This window comes from Ichthyophthirius multifiliis, assembly GCF_000220395.1.
Source record: "Ichthyophthirius multifiliis unplaced genomic scaffold scaff_1120509250526, whole genome shotgun sequence".
In the NCBI taxonomy this organism is placed as follows: Eukaryota; Ciliophora; class Oligohymenophorea; order Hymenostomatida; genus Ichthyophthirius; species Ichthyophthirius multifiliis.
The window spans coordinates 1-23,380 of record NW_004086665.1 but is presented as its reverse complement, the minus strand read 5'-3'; the positions used below and the strand labels follow the sequence as shown (position 1 = coordinate 23,380).

At 14.6% G+C, this 23,380-nt stretch overlaps 4 protein-coding genes across 4 annotated transcripts, besides 63 other annotated features; 3 read left to right on the top strand and 1 right to left on the bottom strand. All coding sequences in view use genetic code 6, as the record gives it.

Moving 5' to 3' along the window:
* Positions 1-108: 108 nt before the first annotated feature.
* Positions 109-149: a microsatellite.
* Positions 150-332: 183 nt separating this feature from the next.
* Positions 333-385: a microsatellite.
* Positions 386-898: 513 nt separating this feature from the next.
* Positions 899-960: a microsatellite.
* Positions 961-1,500: 540 nt separating this feature from the next.
* Positions 1,501-1,604: a microsatellite.
* IMG5_079950 (hypothetical protein) lies at positions 1,515-2,824 on the top strand (the record flags this gene model as incomplete). The annotated part of the gene is made up of 2 exons (XM_004036453.1): positions 1,515-2,370; positions 2,574-2,824. The coding sequence occupies 2 exons, from the start codon at positions 1,515-1,517 to the stop codon at positions 2,822-2,824; spliced, it is 1,107 nt and encodes a 368-aa protein (XP_004036501.1).
* Positions 1,521-1,612: a microsatellite.
* Positions 1,530-1,626: a microsatellite.
* Positions 1,555-1,606: a microsatellite.
* Positions 2,388-2,462: a microsatellite.
* Positions 2,389-2,443: a microsatellite.
* Positions 2,425-2,467: a microsatellite.
* Positions 2,491-2,538: a microsatellite.
* Positions 2,825-3,257: 433 nt separating the features above from the next.
* Positions 3,258-3,297: a microsatellite.
* A 294-nt stretch (positions 3,298-3,591) lies between these two features.
* Positions 3,592-3,637: a microsatellite.
* Positions 3,604-3,647: a microsatellite.
* Positions 3,636-3,688: a microsatellite.
* Positions 3,664-3,698: a microsatellite.
* A 1,378-nt stretch (positions 3,699-5,076) lies between these two features.
* Positions 5,077-5,147: a microsatellite.
* Positions 5,083-5,130: a microsatellite.
* A 20-nt stretch (positions 5,148-5,167) lies between the features above and the next one.
* Positions 5,168-5,242: a microsatellite.
* Positions 5,229-5,299: a microsatellite.
* Positions 5,266-5,307: a microsatellite.
* Positions 5,308-5,636: 329 nt separating this feature from the next.
* Positions 5,637-5,698: a microsatellite.
* A 246-nt stretch (positions 5,699-5,944) lies between these two features.
* Positions 5,945-5,990: a microsatellite.
* Positions 5,948-5,990: a microsatellite.
* A 199-nt stretch (positions 5,991-6,189) lies between these two features.
* Positions 6,190-7,236, top strand: IMG5_079940 (protein kinase domain protein; the record flags this gene model as incomplete). Its single annotated transcript, XM_004036452.1, has 2 exons — positions 6,190-6,239; positions 6,408-7,236. The coding sequence occupies 2 exons, from the start codon at positions 6,190-6,192 to the stop codon at positions 7,234-7,236; spliced, it is 879 nt and encodes a 292-aa protein (XP_004036500.1).
* Positions 6,264-6,375: a microsatellite.
* Positions 6,273-6,354: a microsatellite.
* Positions 6,283-6,375: a microsatellite.
* Positions 6,285-6,375: a microsatellite.
* Positions 6,285-6,389: a microsatellite.
* An 11-nt stretch (positions 7,237-7,247) lies between the features above and the next one.
* Positions 7,248-7,308: a microsatellite.
* Positions 7,309-8,189: 881 nt separating this feature from the next.
* Positions 8,190-8,221: a microsatellite.
* Positions 8,192-8,219: a microsatellite.
* On the top strand, positions 8,221-11,423 carry IMG5_079930 (tfiih basal transcription factor complex helicase subunit, putative; the record flags this gene model as incomplete). The annotated part of the gene is made up of 13 exons (XM_004036451.1): positions 8,221-8,325; positions 8,374-8,475; positions 8,533-8,669; positions 8,716-9,046; positions 9,089-9,226; positions 9,337-9,434; positions 9,490-9,702; positions 9,743-9,862; positions 9,999-10,194; positions 10,242-10,432; positions 10,470-10,578; positions 10,628-10,936; positions 11,043-11,423. The coding sequence occupies 13 exons, from the start codon at positions 8,221-8,223 to the stop codon at positions 11,421-11,423; spliced, it is 2,430 nt and encodes an 809-aa protein (XP_004036499.1).
* Positions 9,252-9,330: a microsatellite.
* Positions 9,266-9,325: a microsatellite.
* Positions 9,872-9,935: a microsatellite.
* Positions 9,882-9,984: a microsatellite.
* Positions 10,969-11,028: a microsatellite.
* Positions 11,424-12,403: 980 nt separating the features above from the next.
* Positions 12,404-12,432: a microsatellite.
* Positions 12,433-12,783: 351 nt separating this feature from the next.
* Positions 12,784-12,827: a microsatellite.
* A 630-nt stretch (positions 12,828-13,457) lies between these two features.
* Positions 13,458-13,507: a microsatellite.
* Positions 13,468-13,505: a microsatellite.
* A 241-nt stretch (positions 13,508-13,748) lies between the features above and the next one.
* Positions 13,749-13,859: a microsatellite.
* Positions 13,762-13,883: a microsatellite.
* Positions 13,838-13,892: a microsatellite.
* Positions 13,893-14,552: 660 nt separating this feature from the next.
* Positions 14,553-14,605: a microsatellite.
* Positions 14,606-14,924: 319 nt separating this feature from the next.
* Positions 14,925-14,963: a microsatellite.
* Positions 14,964-15,022: 59 nt separating this feature from the next.
* Positions 15,023-15,060: a microsatellite.
* Positions 15,061-15,344: 284 nt separating this feature from the next.
* Positions 15,345-15,383: a microsatellite.
* A 21-nt stretch (positions 15,384-15,404) lies between these two features.
* Positions 15,405-15,460: a microsatellite.
* Positions 15,410-15,458: a microsatellite.
* Positions 15,412-15,460: a microsatellite.
* A 357-nt stretch (positions 15,461-15,817) lies between these two features.
* Positions 15,818-15,848: a microsatellite.
* Positions 15,849-17,209: 1,361 nt separating this feature from the next.
* Positions 17,210-17,260: a microsatellite.
* A 250-nt stretch (positions 17,261-17,510) lies between these two features.
* Positions 17,511-17,544: a microsatellite.
* A 1,519-nt stretch (positions 17,545-19,063) lies between these two features.
* IMG5_079920 (hypothetical protein) lies at positions 19,064-19,748 on the bottom strand (the record flags this gene model as incomplete). The annotated part of the gene is made up of 1 exon (XM_004036450.1): positions 19,064-19,748. A coding segment is annotated over one exon (685 nt), but the record flags the coding sequence as incomplete, so codon positions are not given.
* A 1,789-nt stretch (positions 19,749-21,537) lies between these two features.
* Positions 21,538-21,582: a microsatellite.
* A 190-nt stretch (positions 21,583-21,772) lies between these two features.
* Positions 21,773-21,847: a microsatellite.
* Positions 21,774-21,866: a microsatellite.
* Positions 21,775-21,844: a microsatellite.
* Positions 21,782-21,830: a microsatellite.
* Positions 21,782-21,874: a microsatellite.
* Positions 21,782-21,889: a microsatellite.
* Positions 21,799-21,844: a microsatellite.
* Positions 21,887-21,947: a microsatellite.
* Positions 21,948-23,380: the final 1,433 nt, after the last annotated feature.

Here is a 23,380-nt window from a genome sequence, read left to right as displayed (position 1 = left end):
GTAAAATTAATTAATATTTTAATTTTCCAATAAAAAGATTACAAAGTAAAATTTTATTTGTTTTTTAAATAAATTATTTTAAACAAAGTATATTTAGTTTTTTATTCAATTAAAATTATAAAAAAATATTAAACATAATAAAAAGATATAATAAAAACAAAAGAAATTAATATTATTTATTTATTTTCATATAAAATAAATTAAAACAATTATAATTTACTGTAAAAATTATTAAAATTAAAAAAATTTATAAAATATTATATATTTTTAATTATTTCATTTAAAATAAAATTATTGTATTTTAGACTATATTTTTGATGAATATTATAATCAATAAAGATAATTTAAAACAAATAAATATATTTAGAACTATAAATATAATTTATCGAAAATCATTTTTTTAGGAAAATATTCACTTATATAAAAAAATTTAAGCATCGATAAGCATTTAAATAAAAAAATTTCTTATTTTTATTATACCTAAAAATATATAAAATGTATTAATTAATATATTTATTAAAAAAAAAATATATAAAATATTAAATTAATAAATATTATAATATGAAATATTTTTATAGAAATTTTATTAATTATATAGAAGAATTTTGAATAAAATTACTTTCATTTGTTATTAATAAAAATAATTCTAAATATATTTTCGGTTTATTAAATATTATGACAATTAAAATGAAATATGGTTAGTAAGTGTTTATTTATTTAGATGTATATTGATTACTTTAATTATTTTGTCTAAGTAACTAATATTTAATATTAAATTTAAAATATTTTAAATTAAAAATTGTTTTAGAAGTCAAATTACATTAACAAAAAAGAATTATTAAAATTTTGAAAATTATTCATATAATAAATAATGCAAAAAAAAAAATTGATAATATTTTTAATTTTTATTTTGAATAAATTAAATTTTTATTAATTTTTTTTTAAATTAACAAAATTTTTTTTTTTAAATATATATAAAAAATATGTTAAATTTATAAAATTCTAATAGATCATAATACCAAAAAAGATAAACATATATAAATAAAGATATTATTGATTAAAAATTTGCAAAGTAACTTTTTGGAACATAAAGTTTTGATAAATAAGTTAATTCTTCAGGGAATTTACTTAAAAAAGATAAATCATATAACAATATATTTGAAAAAAAAGGATTCACATGGGAAAAATTAAAATATTATATTATTATTAAACCAAATTCTCCATATAAAATGTTTTGGGATTTTACTAATATTTTTATGATTGTATATACATGTTTTATGAATTCATTTAGGTATTATTTTTATTAACAAAATAAATAAAATATAATGATATATATAAAAGAATGGGTTTTGATAATGATATAATGCAAAATGAATATAGTTATAGTGAAATAATAATAGAAAGTTTATTTGCTTTTGATATTCTTTAAAATTTTGTAACTACGTATATAGATGAAGAAACAGATGAAATTATAACAGATCTTAAATTAATATTTTAAAAATATATTAAGTATAATGAAAATATATAAGTATATATATATTGTATATTATTAAAATATATATATATATATTTATATATATATTTACATATATATTTATATATATATAAATATTTTTATTGTATATAGTTTTATTTATATAAACTTATTTTCATATATTCTTAAATTTATTTTTTTATATATCTATATTTATATATAGTATTTTATTTATATTTTAATAAAAATATTTTTATTATAAAGAGGATTTTTTATAATTGATTTTATTTCCACCTTTCCTTTTATTTTATTTTATCATAATGTATATAATATATTATAATTATATATATATATATATATTTTAAAGATAGTTTTTATTAAACTATTTAGATTAGCAAGACTTCCTCGTTTTTTGAAACTTTTAAAGGAAGATCGTGTAATAAATATTATAAATAGAATAATTTAATTTAGTGATACCTAAGATAAAGTTTAATAATAATTTATTGTAAGATATACTTTTAGAAATATAAAATTTATTATTACAGGTTTTTCTTTGACTTATTTTGTTTCTTGTATATGGTACTATCTTTTAAATGATTTTAGGTAAGAAAATGCACCCAATTTTTCTGATACTTATGGTATTTAAGATTTACCTCAATGGAAACAAGTTTTATATAATTTTTATTTTATTTTAACAACTTTTTCGACTGTTGGCTTTGGAGATATGACACCAACAAACAATAATGAAAGAATTTTATGTATTTTAATAATGATTTGCGGAATCGCATTTTTTACTTATATAATGAATACTTTTAATGATGTGTTGACAAATTATTGGAAAAAATTAGGCTATATTGATCGAAAAGTAGAAATTGAAGAATGGATTATTTCATTATGTAAATAAAATATTTTTTAAATATATAAATAATTAATTAAAAAATATAAAATAAATATTTATAAATATATATATATATATATATATAAATATTATATTTAAAATTTATATAAAATATAATTTTATTATTTATTTAAATATATTTATCTTAATTTATATTTATTTATATATACATATTAATATTATTTAGGCAATTTTAATCAGAAAAAACAATTGATAAAGAACTTATTAATTAAATATATATACATTATGAATATTTTTATAAAAATTCAAGACTATCACCTATTTCTTAAAATGATAAATATTTTAAATTAATGCCTGATGATTTAAAAAAATAAGTATTTTTAAAAAAATACATATATATTTAAATAATTATTTTAGATGATTAGACATTTATATTAAGATATTTTTTATACGAAATTCAGGCCTTTGTTTTTATTAGATGGTAAATATGAATATAAAAATTATAATTTTTATATTGACTGTGCTTTTTCTTTAAAACCTGTAAAATATTTAGCAGGATAGACTATTAAAAAATAAGGAGAAAAATTTTCGGAAGTTTATTTAATTATGGAAGGTGAATTAGAATCTAATTTTACTATAGATGAAATATAAGTAAAGCTCTTTTTCTCTTAAGGCTTCTTTTTTGGTGCTGTAGATTTATTTTCTAATAAACTTTGTTCTTTTAATTTTGTAGCTTCAACTAATATTAAAATGTTAGTAATTGAAAGTGTTTAGTTTATCGATATTTTAAATAAATACGAAGATATGAAATAACATATTATTTCTATAAGTTTTAAGTTTTTTAAAACTACAAAAAAGACAATGATTTAAACAATGTAAAAACTCTTAAAAGAAAAAAAAATATTAATATTAGTTTAGAAGTATATATATAAATAAAAAAATTATAAATATAATAATATATAAAGGAAGCAAACATTATTTTTAGAAATATGGTAAGATTTGTATAATAATAATAAAAAATTTAAAACAATAAAGATATATTAAATTTATAAGAAAGCTTTAAAGAAATAAATATTATTTAAGATTTCGAATATATAAATAATTGTATTTTAAGACTTTAGGAGTAAATTAATTTTATAGATCCAAATATAAATAATAATAATTTATAAGAAAAGTGTTAAAAAAAAAATACTTATTATAATTAATACTCTAAAAAAATATGAATTAATATAAATATATAATATAATAATAAAAAAAGTAAAAATAAATTAAAAATAATTTAAAGATATATAAAAAATAATTTATATATATATATACATATATATATATATATATTTATATTTTTATATTTATATTTTTTATATTAAATTATTAGAATTTTGTATATTTATTTATTTTTTCATAAATTTATTACTATAATAAGTATCCATATTATATATTAATTTAATAGTATTTATCCTTAACATGTCTTTATACAATTTATATATTCCTTAAATTCATTTATGTACTTATTTTCTTGTTCACAATCTTTTATACATAATATCATTTTAGATGTATATTCAATATCAGGAACTCCATCTAATTTACATATAGTATTTTATATTTTAACATTAAACGAACTTTTTCATATCTTCTGTACATATTGTTTATCTTTTTTAACAACTTTTTGCATTGCAATTTTTTTATAGACATTATTCGAAGTTTTTTTTATGTTAAGTTAATTTTTTTCTTCTTCTGTTCCTATAATTTATAAAATAATAAAAAATATGTAAATAAATTAAATTTGCATTTTTATTTATTTTTTAAATAAAATTTATTGATTTTAATATTTAATTTTTTTTTAACTTTTTTATAGTTTTATAAAAAATAATTAAAAAATGATAAAAAGCAATGATGAAGAATTAGAAAAATATTTAAAAGAAAAAGAATATATTTAAATTAGAATAAATTAAAAATAAAGACTTAATTAAATAACATATAAAAAAGCTAAAAAAAGTTAATTAAATAAAGGAATCTATTTCTAATATATATAAATAAAAATAATAAAATTGTTAAAATAATGCTATAATTATTAAAAGTGCATCATATCATTAAGTAAAAAATGATACAAAAACTCTAAACAAGCCTATTTTGAGAAATTTAAGTGTAAATATAAATTAAAAAATAGATTTCGGGGTACCTTTTGTAGTTGAATGTGTTAATAAAGAATAAGATTTTGGATAAAATAAAAAGATTTTTATAGAATTTATTAAAGATAAAGAATATATGAATGTTTTTACACAAAGGGAAAACAAAAAAAATAAATATTTAAATTTTTTGAATATTTATTAAAATCAAAAATAAGAAATTTAGTAAAATATTATAAATAAAAATATGTGGCTATAAGTAGAATTTTAAATAAAAAAGACAAAAAATCACAAAAATTATTATAGTTACATAAAAAATTAGGAATATAATAAAAACAGAACGAATAATTTTGTGAATAAATTATAAAAATAAAATAATAAGATAAGGTTCAGGAAGATAAAAAATTAAATTCATTTTTAATAAGATAAATAGATTAAAAAGAAAAAAATAAAAACTTTTAAATAACAAAATAATTTTAATATAAAAAACATGAAAGTTTGTTTTTAATTTAAAATTAAATTAATTCGTTTTACAATTAACTAGGATAATAATGATAATATATAAAAACAAAATATATCTAAAGTATAATAATATATGTAAATACAAATAAATACATTTTATTAAATATAAATATATAAAAATATATATAATTATAAATATATAAAAAATTTATTATTATAATTATATTTATATAAAAATATAAATTAATATAGTTTTATATATATTTATATATATATATATTTATAATTTTCTAAATTTTATATATAATTTTATTATTTTATCATTTTTTTTTTTATCATTGTAATATTTTTTATTTATTTTTTATCTTTATTTTTTATCTTTTTTTATATATATTATAAATTTTTAGTTTCAAAAATATACTATTTTTTTTTATTATATTTATTTTATTAGAATAAATTTAATATTATAAAATATATTATTATATTTTATAAAATTATATATTTTACTTTTTATTTTTTTTTAAATATATATTATTTTAGTATTAATACACTATTATTTATTAAAATTAAATATTTTTTTTTAAGTCTTTTATCTTAATTATTATATAAAATTAACGATTGTGTTCTTAAATTTATATTTTTAATTTTATTATTAAATATTTAAAATTACATAATATATAATATAAATCTTTAATATCTTAATTATTTAAAGTTTTTTATTATGTTATATAAATATTTATAAACCTATTTATATATTTTATAATTAATTTTATAAACAATATAAAATTAAATTATTTAAAAAGAGAATTTTTTTAAAAAAAGTGCAATAATTATCAAAAAGTTTTATATAATTTTTTTAATTTAGTGTTTATTTATTTATAAAAATAATAATAAAGTTATTAATTTTATAAAATATTTTTAATTATTATTAATAACAAAAAAAAAAAAATTAATACTATTAATTATATATAAGGTAAAAAGAAATATATTTTTAATAATACGAAAACAAAAAAACTTATTATTAATAAATAAATAAATCAAAAAATAATAAATAAAAAAATAATTAAATGGATAAAAAAAATATTAAAATTCTGTAACACTATATAATATATAAAGAAAAATTATTAGGAAAAGGTAGTTTCGGTAATGTATTTTAAGGTCAAGATACAAAAGACAATAAAGATGTAGCAATAAAAATAATTCCATTAGCGAAATTTAGAGCATAACCTGAAAAAATAATTCCTTCATTAAAAAATGAAATAAAAAATATGAAAATGTTAAAACATAAAAATATAGTACAATTATATGATGTAATAAAGTAAAAAAAAAATTAAATAAATTATTATTTATTTATATATATATATATATATATTATATATAATTTTTTTATTTATATATATATATATTCATATATTTTTATATATATTTATATAATTAAATTTTTTATTTTATATGATTGATATTTAATAATATAACTTATAATAAGAACTGAAAATAATTTGTATATGATTGTGGAATATTGTAATTAAGGAAATTTGTAAAAATATATTTACAATAATTCTTAATTAAAAGAACATGATTTATTTAATATTATGTTTTAAATTATGGAAGGTTTTTAATGTTTGCATAATAATAATATAGTACATAGAGATTTAAAATTATTAAATGTTCTTTTAAATGACTAATCTGTTAAAATCGCAGATTTTGGTTTTTCAAAAGTAATCGAGACAGGTATGGAAGAGCCTATATTAGTATCTTTTGTAGGAACTCCTCTTTATATGTCCCCTTAAGTGCTTTAGTAATAAAGTTATTCATCAAAAACAGATATATGGTCATTAGGAATACTTTATTATGAAATATTATATAAAAGAACACCTTGGGAGGGTAAGAATTATTTTGATTTATTACAGAACATATTAAATAGGCCACTTCAATTTCCAGATTAACCTTTTATATCTAAAAATTAATAATAGATAATTACTAAAATGTTATAAATAAAGGAAGAAGATAGAATAAATTGGATTGATTTATTTAAATTTTTCGAAGAATAAAATAGAAAATATATAATAGAGTAAATTTAAAGAGATTTTTAGTTGGAAAATAATGAAAATTTTATGAAATAAATAGTTGGATTTTTCGCTAATAACACCAACGCAATTTAAAATTTATAAATTGTAATTTAAATGTAATAAATTATTAATAAAAATAACGAAAGAAAATATTCATTGTAGGAAGTTAAATAAATAATAGAAAATTAATTATAAATTTATTTCAATTTTTCTTAATAATAATTATAATTTAATTAAAATATTTGATTTTAAGTTATTATATATTTATATATATATATAAATATATATATATATTTATATATTTATTAAATATATATAGTTTTTTTTAATATATTATTTCATATTTATTATTTTATTAAATGTAAAATCTTAAATAATTTTCAAGTCAAAATCATTTTTCTAATTTTTAATTTTTATTTAAGTCTTTATATAATAACGATATTATTTTTTAGACGTTTAAGAATAAGGGTGCCATTCTTTCTTTAGGAAAAATAATTATTTGTTTTAACCAATCTAATAATATTCTTTCTAATTAAATATTTGAGAATTTGTAATAATTTTAATTTAATAATAATGCTATACTCAATAACCAATTTTAGTTTTAATTTATTAATGAGAGTTCAAAATATTAATAAAAAATTAAATAAATTATTTAATTTTCTGAAAATTTATTTAATTCATATTTATATTTTGAATAAACTTAATAAAATGTACATATTGGAAGTGTTTTATTTTTTTAAAATGGAAATATATAATTTATTAACAATGAATTTTAAATATAAGTATTAAAAAAGTAAATATTTTTTTTTTTTTTTAATTTAAAAATAAAATATAAAAAAGAAATTAAGATAAATTCATTATCTTAGGATAAGTAATTAATTTATAAGGAATTTAATTATTAAATGAACTTTAATATAAAAATAGTCTTAGTTTATATGATTAAGGATCATTTAAAATTTATTTAATTAACAAAGCCTTATTTTATTTTATTTTACTATACTCTATTTTCATTTATTTTGATATTAATATTGATTCTAAATATTCTTTAATTAACCCTATTATTTAGAATTAAGAGGATTTTGATTTTATATTTGATACATATAAAAAAGATTGAAAAATATTTTTAATTTTATATGTATTTTATAATTATAAAATATTAAATATTAATAATAAATTTATCCCCCCCCCCACCCCACTTTATAAAATAAAATAAAAAATAAAATAAAAAAAATGAAATTTTATATAAATGATCTTCCAGTTTATTTTCCATATTAATCTCTTTATAAGGAATAACTTGAATATATGAAAGATCTTAAATTAATATTAGATAATTAAGTATATTTTTTAAATATAGAAAAAAAATGAAAATATTTATATATAAAGGGACATGGAATAATAGAAATGCCTACAGGAACTGGAAAAACTGTCTGTTTATTATCATTAATATCATCTTATTTATTATAAAATTAAGGCAAATTTAAAAAAGTAAAATAATAATGATACTTATATATAATTAATGAAACAAAAAAATATAAAAAAAAGCTATTATATTGTACAAGAACAGTTGTTGAAATGGAAAAAACAATAGAAGAATTAAAATTTGTATTAGAAAATACAAAAAAATATATATTAGAGGAAAAAAGAGAATTTAAATTTTTATGTACTGCATTATCTGCAAGGTATATAATAATAAATAATTTATATATTAAGAAAATAATAAAATAGGAGTAATTTATGTATAAATCCTTTAGTTTAAAATTAATAAAAGAAAGAAAAAATAGATGATGAATGCTTAAAATTAACTGCTAAATGGGTAAGGTTTAGAGGAGAAAAAGGAGAATAAAAATTATGTACATTTTTTGAAAATTTCGAAGAAAAAAAAGAAGAAATTGAATTTAAAGAAGGAATTTATAACATTGATGATTTAAAAGAAATAGGAAAATAAAAAAATATTTGCCCTTATTTTTTAGCAAGAAAATTAGTCAATGATAGTAATATTGTAGTTTATAATTATATGTATTTGTTAAGTCCTTAAATGAAAGATATTATTAATAAAGTAAATAAATAGAATATTATATTAATAAATTTTTATTTATAGTCTCTATAAAAAGATTGTATAGTAGTCTTTGATGAGGCTCATAATATTGATAATATTTGCTTAGATGTTTTTACTGTAAATATTAATAAAAGATTATTAGATTCAGCTTATAAAAACGTTGAATAATTAGAATTAAAAGTAATAAAAAAAGAAATATGAAAAGATATAAACATAAAAATATATATATATATATAAATATATATATATATATATATATATATATATATATATAAATATTAAATTATTAGATTGATAATATGAAAAATTAAAGTTAATAAAGTTTAGAAAATGAATATAAATAATTATTAAATGGTTTAAAGAAAAAAATATTATTACAGAAGAATAAGTTTAAGAAAATTAAAAATAAGTTTTTTTTTTTATTAAATTAATATATTTATTAGTTTTTATTTATTAATAAAGGGAGTATTTGAAGAATTAGCTAAATAATCAATTCCTTTATAAATTCGTTTAGCAAAACCTTTTGTCTTATTTTTAAAGAAAATATTAATGTTTTTAAAAAATAAACTCAAAGAAAAAAATTGTATTAATTAAGACCCGCCTTAATTTTTAAGTGATATGCAAATATAAAATCACATAGACTAAACATCCTTGAAGTACTTTTTGTTAAAAAAATAATAATAATATATAAATTAGATTCGCAGAAGAAAGATTATCATAATTATTTATGTCTTTAGAAATTACTGATAATGATGAATATGTAGCTATTACTACTATTGCTTAATTTTCTACTTTATTAGCTATGAATTAGAGAGGGTTTAAATTTAATAAATAAATATATATATACATAATATAAAAACATATATATATAATAAATAAATATATATATTCTTATTTATAATATATTTATATATAATTTTATATTAATATATATATATTAAAATTTAAATAGATTTAAAATAATATTCTAACCTTCTCCTTTAGATGGATCGTTAAGTGATCCTTTATTAACTTTTACATGTTTAGATTCATCGTTAGCAATATAAAACGTATTTAAAGAATACGCATCTGTAATTTTAACATCAGGAACTATGTCACCATTAGATATTTATCCAAAAATATTAAATTTTAATCCTTTTATGTTAAAAGTATTTAACTACTTTTTTTCAACTAAAATAATAATTAAATATTAAAGAGTATAGATATTGAATTATCAAGAAACTCTATTAATCCAATAATTGTAACTAAAGGACTTGATTTTACTGCTTTAAGTTCAGAATTCGAAGCAAGATAAAATATGACAGTTACTAGAAGTTTTGGTGCTTTATTAATTGATATTAGTAAAATTTGTCCAGATGGTATTGTGGCTTTTTTTCCTTCTTACAGGTATACATATGTTTATTTTTTATATATAAAATAATAGATATATGGAATAAATAATATTTGAATGGGATTAAGATGGTATTTTAGATGAATTAAGAAAATATAAGTTAGTATATTTCGAAAGCAAAGATGTTGCCTAAACATCGTAAGTAAAAAATTAAAATATATATGAATGAAATATATATATATTTATATAAGAGTCTTTTTCATTTCAGAAGAGCATGCGATTATGGACGAGGAGCTATATTTTTTTCAATCGCAAGGGGAAAAGTAGCAGAAGGAATAGATTTTAATGAATAATATGGACGATGTGTTATAATGCTAGGTTTCCCAGTCTAAAATTCTAATGATCCTATTTTATTAGAAAGAGTAAAATACCTTACTGAAAATTTTAAAGTGACAAAAAACGAATACATAGAATTCGATGCAATGAGATAATGCGCATAATGTTTAGGAAGAGTTATGAGAGGAAAAAACGACTATGGACTAATGATTATGGCTGAAAAAGTAAACATTATATATAAATATTAAAATATAAAATATATATATATATATATATATATTATATATAAATATATATGTATATATATATATAATATTTTTATTATTTTAGAGATTTGCCAGAAGTTTAGTTAAGAAAAAATTACCAGAATGGATTAAAAAATAAATAAAAGATTATAATGTAGATATTTCTAGTGAAGTTGTCTCTGCCATTGCAGTGAATTTTTTTAAAGAAATGGGTTAAGAATTTATTATGAATGATAAATCTTTTTTTAATTAATAATAATTATTAGAAATGTAAGATATATTATAAATAAAATAATCTAGTATCGATGAAAATTTATAATTGTAAATTTAATATAATTAATAATTGAATATTGATGAAAAAAATTAGGTATTTTAAGAAAAAATTATTGTAGATTCTAATAATTAAAATGAAGAATAAATTTATAAAAATATATCAAAAAAATTTGCAAAAAAAAGAAAAAAATGATATTTTTTATTTTCAATTTTTATATAAAAATAATATAAAAAACCATATAAAAATTTAAATATTTATTATTATAAATCCATTTTATATAATAAGATCTTTGGTATATTCTGTAAAATTATGTATTCCTATTGTCTTATCTTCATTTTCAATTACATTTTTTTTAAATTTAATGATACAAAATGCCAATAAAGCCAAATAACATCCGATTTCTATTGGAAAACTAATATAAAGTGTCTAAAAGTCATCACATATAAGCCCTTCTAATCCTCTAAAAGGAAAAAAAAAGATCTTTTCGAAAAAATAAAGCGAAACAAAAGCAAAAATTTAACAAATATCGCAAAAAATAAAAGTAATAAGGTATTATATGAGTGTTAGTTTTTACTAGAAAAATATAATTTGGCTATTTAAAATATTTTTTTCATAAACAAAGGAAGGTCTTATTTATTATATAGGAATTTTTTAATGCATTATTTAATGTTTTTCCTTGATTTTTTAGAGACTTTTCTTGAGTATTTTTTTTTAAGTAAAAAAATTTAAAAAGAAAGGGAAAATTTCAGCAGAAAAAAAACAAAAAAAATCTTAAAAAAAAGTTAAAAATTTAAAATGAGAAAATTTTTACATTTAAAATCAAAAAAAGAAGCTCTTAAGGAAATCGAAAAAGAAAGAAAAAGAAAAATTCGGCTTTTTTTAGATGATATTTCTTTCCGATTTTTCAAAATCTAAAAACTCCCTTTAAACAATAATATAGTGAATATAAAAAAATATAGTAATAGTACAAATAAGGATAAAAAGGCATTTTTTTTATAAATTAATTGAGTGTTTAGGCTTTAGTTTATAATTATTGAAAAAGATAAGAATGTTATTTAAAGAAAAATATTTTTTTTCACACAAAAAATATCCTAAGTTTATATTTTTTGCCAATATTATATTTATTATTCTTAAAACAAGGTTTGATTTAAATTTCGTATAGATTAAAAATTTTATTATTATTATTATTATTATTATTATTTATTTAATATTTATTTCTGTATATTTTATTTTATATATAAACGCTCTTTTTATTATATTTCGAGTTGTAAATCTTTATATATATTTTACATTTATGCATTTTATTTTAAAGATGCATTATACTATGAGAAATATTTATTAATAGTAGTATAGTGTATAATTATTGAAATATCATTTATTAAAAATAAAATAAAAATAAAGATAATTCTTAGTACTGTTTTATAAAAGAAAATTAAATTTGAATTATTTTAGTATAGAAATTATTTTATTATATATCTTTCAATAATTAATGAATAAACAATGCTTACTAAAATTGTTATTATAATTATATTTCTAATTAAAATTTTATACATTTTTAGATTTTAATTTTTTTTTTAATTTTCATTTTTTTCTTAGTATATTTATATATATAAATTTGCCTTTTTTTCATCCTCAATTTTCACTATTTCTTCGAAAAAATTATATTCTATACCTAAATAGAGGCTTTGTACTGTTATTCCTAATAAAGGGTATGTTAATAGACATAAAATAGTATTATTTTAGAATGGATAAGATAATAAAGAGGATATAAAAGATAAAAAAATACCTAAAAAAATACTCGAACATACAATTTGTACTATTTATATTATTTATTTTTATCCTGTATATTGATTTTAAAAAGATGCATTTTTCATGATTTGGTTTTATGATATTTATTTTAAAGTTACATTTTATTCTGGAGATGATATTTCTTTTTCGGATGATTTATTTTCTGGATTTTATGCTTTTAATTTAATTTTTATTTTTTATGAATTATCCTAAGAGGGTTCTAATAATAGTTTTTTTTAGAAAAAAATGTAGTATAATTAATGCATTTCGGTTGTGTTTTTGCGAAGTTTAGGCATTATTTGTTTTTTTATGTTTGTAAAAGTAGTAAAACCTTCAGTTTAGTCGATTTTTGTAGAATGAAACTTAGTTGTAAACTCATTTTCATACATTTTTATATTTTTATTATTTTGTCTTTTTTTTTATATATATGTTTATTTTAATAATAAATATAAAAAAGTAAATAAAAGATAAAAAAAATAAATAAAAATTATTTTTTTCACCTTTTTTATAAGTAAATTATTAATAATAGTTTATTTTAATATATCTTTAAATAATTCTTATATTTTTTTAAAAAAAATAACAAATAAGTAATAATTTTTTATACTATGTATACACTAATATGAAATCTTAAAATAAAAATAAAATTAAAAGTTATTATAAATAGACACTATAATTGAAATTTTTTATAATAATTAATAATTATATATTAAATAAATAATACAAAATATTATTATATTATATCATTTTATTTTTTTAAATTATATTAATTTTATTATTTTTTTAAATATAGATATATTAATTTTAGTTTGTTAAAATTATATTTATTAATTAATTTTTTTATTTATAATAATATTTTTTTTATTTATATATAAAATATCTTTAATAATTTTATTTTTTATATAAATTAAATAAAATACACTTAATATACAAAAACCCTAAAAACATAAAAGAAAATTAATAATAAATAATACGAAAAAAAAAAAAAAAAAAGAAGTATAAAATGATTTTCAGATTTAAGAAATATCAATATATATATTCTTGAATTAAAAATTTTATTAATATTATCTTAGATGTCATTATATCTCAAGAAAATTATAATAAATACTATATAAAAAGTAAAATATAATTTTATATGTAATATAATTATCTGCTAATATAATAGTTTAGGCTTAAATTAATATTTTTCAAAATAAAGTTATAAAATAAACGGAAAGTATAGGAAAATGTAGATATATTGAAAAATTATTAATGTAGGTGCTTTTTAGTTATTAGAGATTGGAGAAGTTTCAAAAAATTATTTGATTCGAAAAAATTGATTTTTATGATTTCAATGATTTTTATGAACAATAACTTGTAAATTATTACACTTTTACTTATAATTATAAATCTTTTTCATGAAAATATAGTATTAAATTATTAAAATTGTAAGGATGAAATAAAGAAATAATGTAGATATAAAAGTCTTATAAATAGTGTAATTAGGTTGAGTATAGAATAACTATAAATATTAAACAAATATTTTAAATAAAAAAAATATAAATATATATATATATATATATATATATATATATATATATATATTTATACGAATAATTGAAATACAATAATTGTTGTATTCATATAGTTTCTATTATTTTTTTAAAAATAATTAAAAAAACAAATTTTATGTATTGTTATAGTTTTTTTTTTTTATTTAATTATTTTTATTATTAATATTACATATTTATTTATCATTATAAATTACAACAACATTTTTTTTCTGTTACTTTTTTTGTTTTTTAATGTTTTTTATAATTAAGTAAGATTATTTTCATCTTCAATATATTCTTCATCACTTTCATTATAACATTCTTAATTTTTAATATTGTCATTATAATTAACAAAAGTTTTCTTTATTTTTAAATTAATAAATATATAAATATATTTATAAATTAATATATAAATTTTTATATATAATACAGTATTTTTTAGTCTTTTCAATTATCTTTATAAATCTTTCAACTAATATTCTTATTTCAATAAAATATCTTTTTTAAATAAATCATCTTGTACTTATTGTTTTTTATTGTTTAATATTTATTCTAATAAAATTTCATTATTTTATTATTTTTTTTTCAAATCCTAATATTTTTCTTTTTCATATTATGATGATTTTTCTTAATAAATAATCATTTTATTATATTCTTAATTTTCATTATTTAAATTTTCTAATTTTTTTAATTTTTCTTCATATATTTTATTTTATTAAGACTCTTATTATTAAAATTATTATTATTTTTAATCTTTAATTAATAAATCTTGCAATTATTATAATATTAGTTGTTCTTTTTATATTTCTTCAATTATTTTTTATGTTTCTTAATTTCTTCTATATTCTATCTAAATTAAAAATATATAAAAATATATAAAAATTTAAATAAATATATATATAAATATATAAACATGTTAAAATCTATATATAATAATTATATTTATAGTTTTACATATAAATATTTATATATATAATTTATTTAAATAATTATACATTAGATTAATAACTTCTCATAAAGCATAAGTCACAAACTCTATATTCGTTTATTTTTTTACGAGAACAATAAATACATATTTATTCTCCACATTTTTTACTTTTTAAAAGTTTTATTAAAAAAATATAATAAAATACCAATGTTTTTTAGAAATGTTTTATTATTTAAAATTAATATTGCAAATATTACAATTTGGTTTATTTTTAATTTTATTTTGATATAATTTCATAATTATTTATTTTCAATTACACTTTATTTTATTTAAAAAAAACCAAAATGTTTTTATTAAAAAATGTTTTTTTAATTTTTGTATATGTACTCTTATTCTTAAAATCTAATTATTCTTCATCTGAATTCTATACTTTTTTTTATTTAAAGATTTTTGTAATTTTTTTAATATAATCGAGTACTTATATATTAGTCTTATTTTTATGATTTATTCATTATTTTAAAATTAAATTATATAATTTTTTATTAAAAAAAAAATTACTTATTTTCTAATAATATTATTATTATTATTTAATAAAGAAAATCTTTTGTAATATTAAATAAAAAAAACCTTAAATAAATAATTAATTGATTTTTATAATAAAAAAATTCTGTATTAAATCAACAATATTTTTTTTTTTTTAGTGATTATATACATGAATAAAATTTTTATAATATCTTAATATACTTTAAATAATATAATAGCTTATATATATTTTTATTTTTTATCATATATATATATTGATTAAATAATTGTATATAAGAATTATTAAATATAAAAATTTAATATAAATATATAATAAAAATATATATATATATATATATATTTAAAATATCAAAAAATAAATATAACATTTATATAAAATACTTTAATTTATATTTATCATTTTTTACAATTCTTAATAATTTTATTATATAAATTTGGAAAATTAACAATATTTGATTAATTAATTTTTTATTTACATATATTATTTTCTATTTTATTATAAGTATCGCCCTCAATATTAATTTTAAAATGATCCGTTAAATATACACTATTTTTTTTAGATCCAGGATTTGATAATTATTTATTAACAACATTTTTTTAAATAATTTTTTTATCTTAAGAAAAACTACTATTAAAAAAATTACTTGAATTTTACTTATAGGAATGTTTTGATAACACCAATTATGAATTAAGTTTTTTTATAATAGAATTCATTCGATTTTTTTCCTATATATTTTATAATAAATGTATTTTATTTTCAAAAAATTTAGATTTAGATAATTCTTTACTATAAAATTATTAAACAGAATAATTATTTTCCTTTATAGTTATAGAAGAATTATTATTATTTTTATTTTATATATCATTTAAATTTTATTAAATTAAATTATTTTTATTTTTTTCTAATCGAGATAAATATTAAGATTTATCTTCAAATAAATTTTTCTTTTATGCATATTCGAAAAAATTATCAGATTTATTCTTTTTGGGCTCATTTTTTGATTCTTCAATTTATATATTTTTAGCATCCTTTTTATAAAAAGAAGAACTTGATCGTTTACATGTAGATTCTGCTGATATTAATTTATTTTTTATTTTTCTGTTAAGATCTTCATTTTTATTAAAACTTTCTTATGTTTCATTAGAAAATTTTTATTATTTTATCTTTCTTTTTATAAAAAGATAAATAAATATATATATATATATATATATATATATATATATATATTTATTTATATATAATTAAAATTATATTTTTACTTTATTTACTAATCTAGTTTTTAACCTAAATTTGTTTTATATATAGGTTTTATATTTTGTATTAATTTATCACGGTAATTTTAACTGACAAAATCAAGAAATTCCTTTGTATTTTTTTATTATTGCTTTATTTCTATTTACTCTTTATTTTCATTATTATAAATTTATATTTTTTACTATTTATTTAATAGATTTTATTATAATATTTATATTCTCTTTTTTTATATTTTTAATATTATTTATAAATAGAATATTTTTTAAAATATACTTTTTTTTATTCCATTTATTTTAATCCCATTCCTTTTAATTCTTATTAAAATAATTCTTTTTTTTATAAATATTACATTTCTTTTACTGAATATATATTGTTCATTAATAAGTTTTTATCTTTTTAATTTTATTCCTAATTTTATACTTAATACTCATCATCATTATAGCTTTTTAAATAAATTTCTTTTAATTATTTACTAGCATTTAATAATTTAAAATAAACATTTTCATTTCTAAATTATTCAGCTGCTAATCCTAATATTTTAACTGAATAATATAGCTATTTATATATAAAAAATAAAGAAAAATAAAGAAAAGGTTTAACTTTTTTTTAAAATAGGTAGAGTTATTAATTTATAAATCCCATACTATAGGTAAAGGATGATTTATATTTAAATCACAAGTTAGTTACATTTTTTTATCCCAGATTCGAAAATATCCATCTTATACAGTAGTAACTAATAAGCTTCTATGTTTTTTTTATATATATATTAAAAAAAAATAAAAAAAAGCATACTAAAAATTTATTTATATTAATTATATAAAATTAATTCCATTTATATGTGCTTTAAAAGAATTTAATATTTTAATAGAATTAGTCATTTAAAATTATTTTATATTAATTATTTATTTATATAGATTTATTTTTTATTTTTTATTTCTAATTCGTCTATTTGAAAATCTTCCTAACTAACCCTGTTAGGATTATAATTTTTTTATTTAGATAATATGGCTAATATTTTTAAATAATTTTCAAATAAACTAAACCAAATAAATCAAATACTTTAACAAATCCGTCAGAAAGTCCTACAAATAGGTTCAATTTATTATTTTTGATATTATTTTCAACTTACATTTTAACCGCTAAATTATATTTAATATCCACAGAATGTATTTATTACATTTTTTCCTTCATTTATGGTTTAGAACGTAAATAATAATAACCATTATTTATATTTAATTTGTATTTACTTTTTGCATGTGAAGTAGTAGAAGGAAATTAATTCTAATTACATTATTTTTAACCAATATCTTCTGAAAATGAAGGACTTTTTGAAAATTAATTTTTATTATTATTATTTATTATCTATGTACTTAGTATTTCCTTATATAAACTATAATCTCTATTATCTATTAAATCTATAATTTCAACTATTTATATTTATAAAGGCTAAAAATTATTAATTTACAAAATATAAATGAATCCATCATTTGTGGAAACTAAAATAACTTAAAAATCCTCAATTATTAAAAAATCAATAACTTATTATTAAAAAGGTAATTAAAAACATCCTATACATTTAAGTAATTCATAATTATATATATAAATTATTGAATTATTCGAACAAGTTATTATTATATTATTATAATAAGAAAATTCCATTTTGATTATTGGTTAGTTTTTGTTTGCATTTTTTATTGTTCGGATTAAATTTGAATGACTATCTTGGTTTATTTTTTAAATTATTATTTAGGAATCATATGCACTTGAAATTAGGATTTTATTTTCATTGTCAAATTTTAGTTAGGATATTTCTTATGTATGAGAAATTAATTTCTATTTTTATTTAATTCTTTTTTTTAAAAAATAAATAAAAATAAAATACTATTTTATTTATAGGACTATCCTTGAAATATATACTTATTTATCCTTTCTCATCTCCTGTTATATATTATGTGTAATTATTTATAAATAAAATTTATGTAAGTTCATTATTTTCCTCAGTTTCGACTAATCCTTTTACTAGCTTTTATATTTTTCCTGTTTTTCCTTCATATATTCTTAAATCTTTTTTAGTGCAAACTAGAAATTCTTAATTATCATTATCAAAATTAATCTTTTTTATTTATTTTTTGAAAAATATAAAAATAAATATTTTTAAATACTTAAATTGGAAATTCATAAGAAGCTTCAATTAATTATTTTTAAATTTTATTTTCGGAATACTTTTGCTTTTCTTAAAAATCAATAATAGAAATTCTTGACGTTAAAAAACACAACTTTCTATAATTCTGAATATAGATAATCGTATTTATATTTATTTTTGTTTTAACTAAATACTTTACAAGCAGCTAAAAGTTCTTAAATCCCACAATTTAATATCACCCTAATCATCTGCCGAAACAATCATTTATGTATTTATTATTTACTAAATAGCTGTAACAATACTTTAATGCCCAATCAGTTATCCACATAAGCTTTTATTATTATTATATTTATAATATATATTTATTTTTGTTTTTTATTTTATAAAATGATATACTGATAATCAAAATATTTAGGTGTAATAGAAAACAAATTAATTTAAGGTTTATATCCGGCAAATATTAAAAGTTTAAAACTATATGAATATATTATATGGTGTGTACTTTTTTCCTTAATATTAATAACCAATTGTTATTTCTAAAAATCCCAAACAGTTATATTTTTATCAAGAGAAACAACTGCAAAAAGCCTCAAATGAATAATTTCGACAATATTAGAAATAGAAGTTTGAACATATTAATTAGTATTTATTTTTTTTCTAGTTTTTCTTCAAGTAAATTCCAAATATATAAACAATTTTAATTATCAGTAGTAACCCATATTCGTGCGTTTTCTAAATACCAAATTTAAGTGCCATATTCAGTTACATATTGGGCTATAGAAAATACTTTTTAGAATTTGAAATTATCACTTTTGTCCCAAAATATAAGTGAATAATCTTTTAGGCATGCTCCAATCTATTTTTTATTTTTTTTAACAAAAAATAAATATATAGTAAACAATATTTTATTTTTATTTTTTTAAAAAAAACCCTTTATTCGATTTCTGACCAACAAAAAGCTAATATTATTATTAAATTGTTTTATTCTTTTTTTTATTATTAAGGACTTATTGTATTTATTAATTGGAGCTTTGTATCATAAAAACATATTGTACTTGATAGACTTTCTAATACAATTAATTATTTTAAATCTTCTGAATATTGTCCTCTATTATAATATTTTTATATAATTTTATTCTAAATTATTTATAAATTGTTATAATATGTTACTTTAATATACTATCTTCTTTATGTTTTTGGCTATCAAATTTTATAGTATTTTATTTAAGTAAAGAAATTCCTTCGTTATAAGAACCTATTATTTAAGGAGTTTCCTTTATTTATATTTTATTTATTTAATTATTTTTTATAAAAATTTGAGTTTTTTACTATATCTATTACTCTTTGTTAACTAAAATTATTATTAAATATATTTTATTTAGCCATTAAATATGTAGGAATTTTATAATCAAATAAGTTTTTATCTTAATATCTCTTTTTATATATAAATATATTATATTAATATCTATATATGAATATATATTTGTTTTTATTTTTATTTTATTTTTTAAAAAAATGTATTTAGATATACTTTATGTATAAAATCGGTTAAATCGTTAAAATATATATTATTTTAGTTATTAATGTTTTTTTAAATAGAATAAAATAAGTCTATAACTGCGAATATATAAAATAATATACTTTCATTATTATATTTATTTATATCAATCATTATTTTTAAAAATTATATGATTCCTAATCCATTTTAAAAATCTTAAAATTTTTATTTTAATATATCTAATTATTCAATTTCTAAAGTATTAATTATATATTCTACTGTAAACTTTTGGATTAAGAGCTATCCTGTAATATTATCTTTTTTTTATAAGATCTCTTGTATTACTTTTTCAACTTTTTATTAAACCTTCTATGGTTATTAATTTATTTAATCAAGTTATTGATTTGTTTGCATTTTTATTTATTATTTTTTTGATTGTAAATTAATATATTTATATTAATAAAGTATTTGTTTTTTTTAAAAAAATAAGTACATAAGTATATTTAAAAATATATGAAATTAATAAATAGATTATAAATTTTATATATGAGTTGTAATAATTCATAAAAAATAATTAAATAATTTAAGTAAAAAAATGTATAATATAATTTATCAATATATTTTAATAAAAAAAATTATTAAAAAAAAAATTGATTTAAATAAAAAATAAAAATATAGTTAAATCTAAATTAAATGCATGCGAAATAAATATTTTAAGGCTATAATTCTAATAACCCATTTTTTAAGAATATTATTTATATATACATAAATATATATATATTTTAAAAACTAAAAAAAAAAAGTATAAAAAAAAACAATAATAATTCAAATAAAGAACAAAAAAAGATAGGAAATCTTAAAAAAACAATATAATAAATAATAGAAATAAAAAAAAAATACATAATAAATAAATAAATAAAAAAAAAATATAAAAGTAGTAAATAAAATAAATAAATAAAAGAAAATAAAAAATATATATATATATATATGTATATATATATATATATATATTTATATATTTATATTTATATACATTAAATACTATTATTTTTTAATTCAGAAATTTAATTTTAAATTTATATTATTTTTTCGAATATAATTTCAGCTTTATAATAAATAGACTAAAATAATAGAATAAAAAAAAATTATCAAATTAATTTAAAAAAATATATATTTGATGAAAAAATGAATTAATATAAAATTAAACTATTTATAAAAAAATTATAATTTTAATTAAAATATTATATATATAAATAAAAAAAATTAAATTAATAATGATTATCATTATATTACAAAAAAATATTATAATAATTTAAAATCTAGAAACAGAATAATAAATAGATTAATTAATTCATAATTATAAAAACTAAATAAACAATATAAATAATGCAATTATAAATCAAGAAAATCATTAATAATATATTATAAGCAATTAATAAAAACAGTAATAAAATAAATGAAAATTAATAAAAACTGAAATAAAATTATTGTAAAAATTAAATAAAAAATTAGCAAAAATGTCCTTTTTTAATAAAGAAAAGATTCTTTCTTTAATTTAAATAAAATTATCTTTTAAAAGATATGTAGTAACATATTTCTTTGTCATAAATTAATATATAATGTAGAATCTATTCTATCTATTCTAACTACTATTAAAGTAAAGTAATTGAAAATTATACTGAATAAAAAAATGGCGCTATAATAGCTAACCTAATTAAATACAAAAGTATAATATGTAAATATAAAATTAAACTGTAGATTCTTAAGATTTAGGTATTTAATGAATATGTCCTTGTTATAGTTTACTATAGAGAAAATTATTAACTACATATTTAAATTAATAAATAATCTTTTGATAAAAATGAATTAATATGACTAAGATAATATAAATACAAATATAAATTAACTAAAGAAGATCAAAAAAAGAGAACAATATAAATGATCCTACTAGAAATAATAGATGCATTTATATGATATTAGTTACATAAAATCTTTAAAATATAATTGATAAAGATAAAGGAATTATAATTACTGCCTTAGATTGTTCTATATATAAAGAAAATAAGAAATATTTATAAAATAAGGATTTTCATAATAGTATATAATAAACTAAAGAACTTGTTTATATAATAATATACATAATAGGCAGATGATTCTTTTAAGAGAAGAATTATATTGCCGTGAGTATAAATAGAGTATCTATAGTAAACATTACTTTATTTTGATAACAATATTGAAATATATAGAGTTAAAAATCCAATAAAATATTAAAAATTTGAATATGGATTTCATAATGGTAATCAAAAAGATTAAAAATTATGATTATAAAAGATAAATAAAAAAAAATAACAAAAAATGGAATAATACGGACGGATAAAATTAAAAATAATATTAAATATCAGAAAAGCTAAATACAAATGATTAGAAAAAGAAAATAAGCTAAAATAACTGATAGATAAAAATAT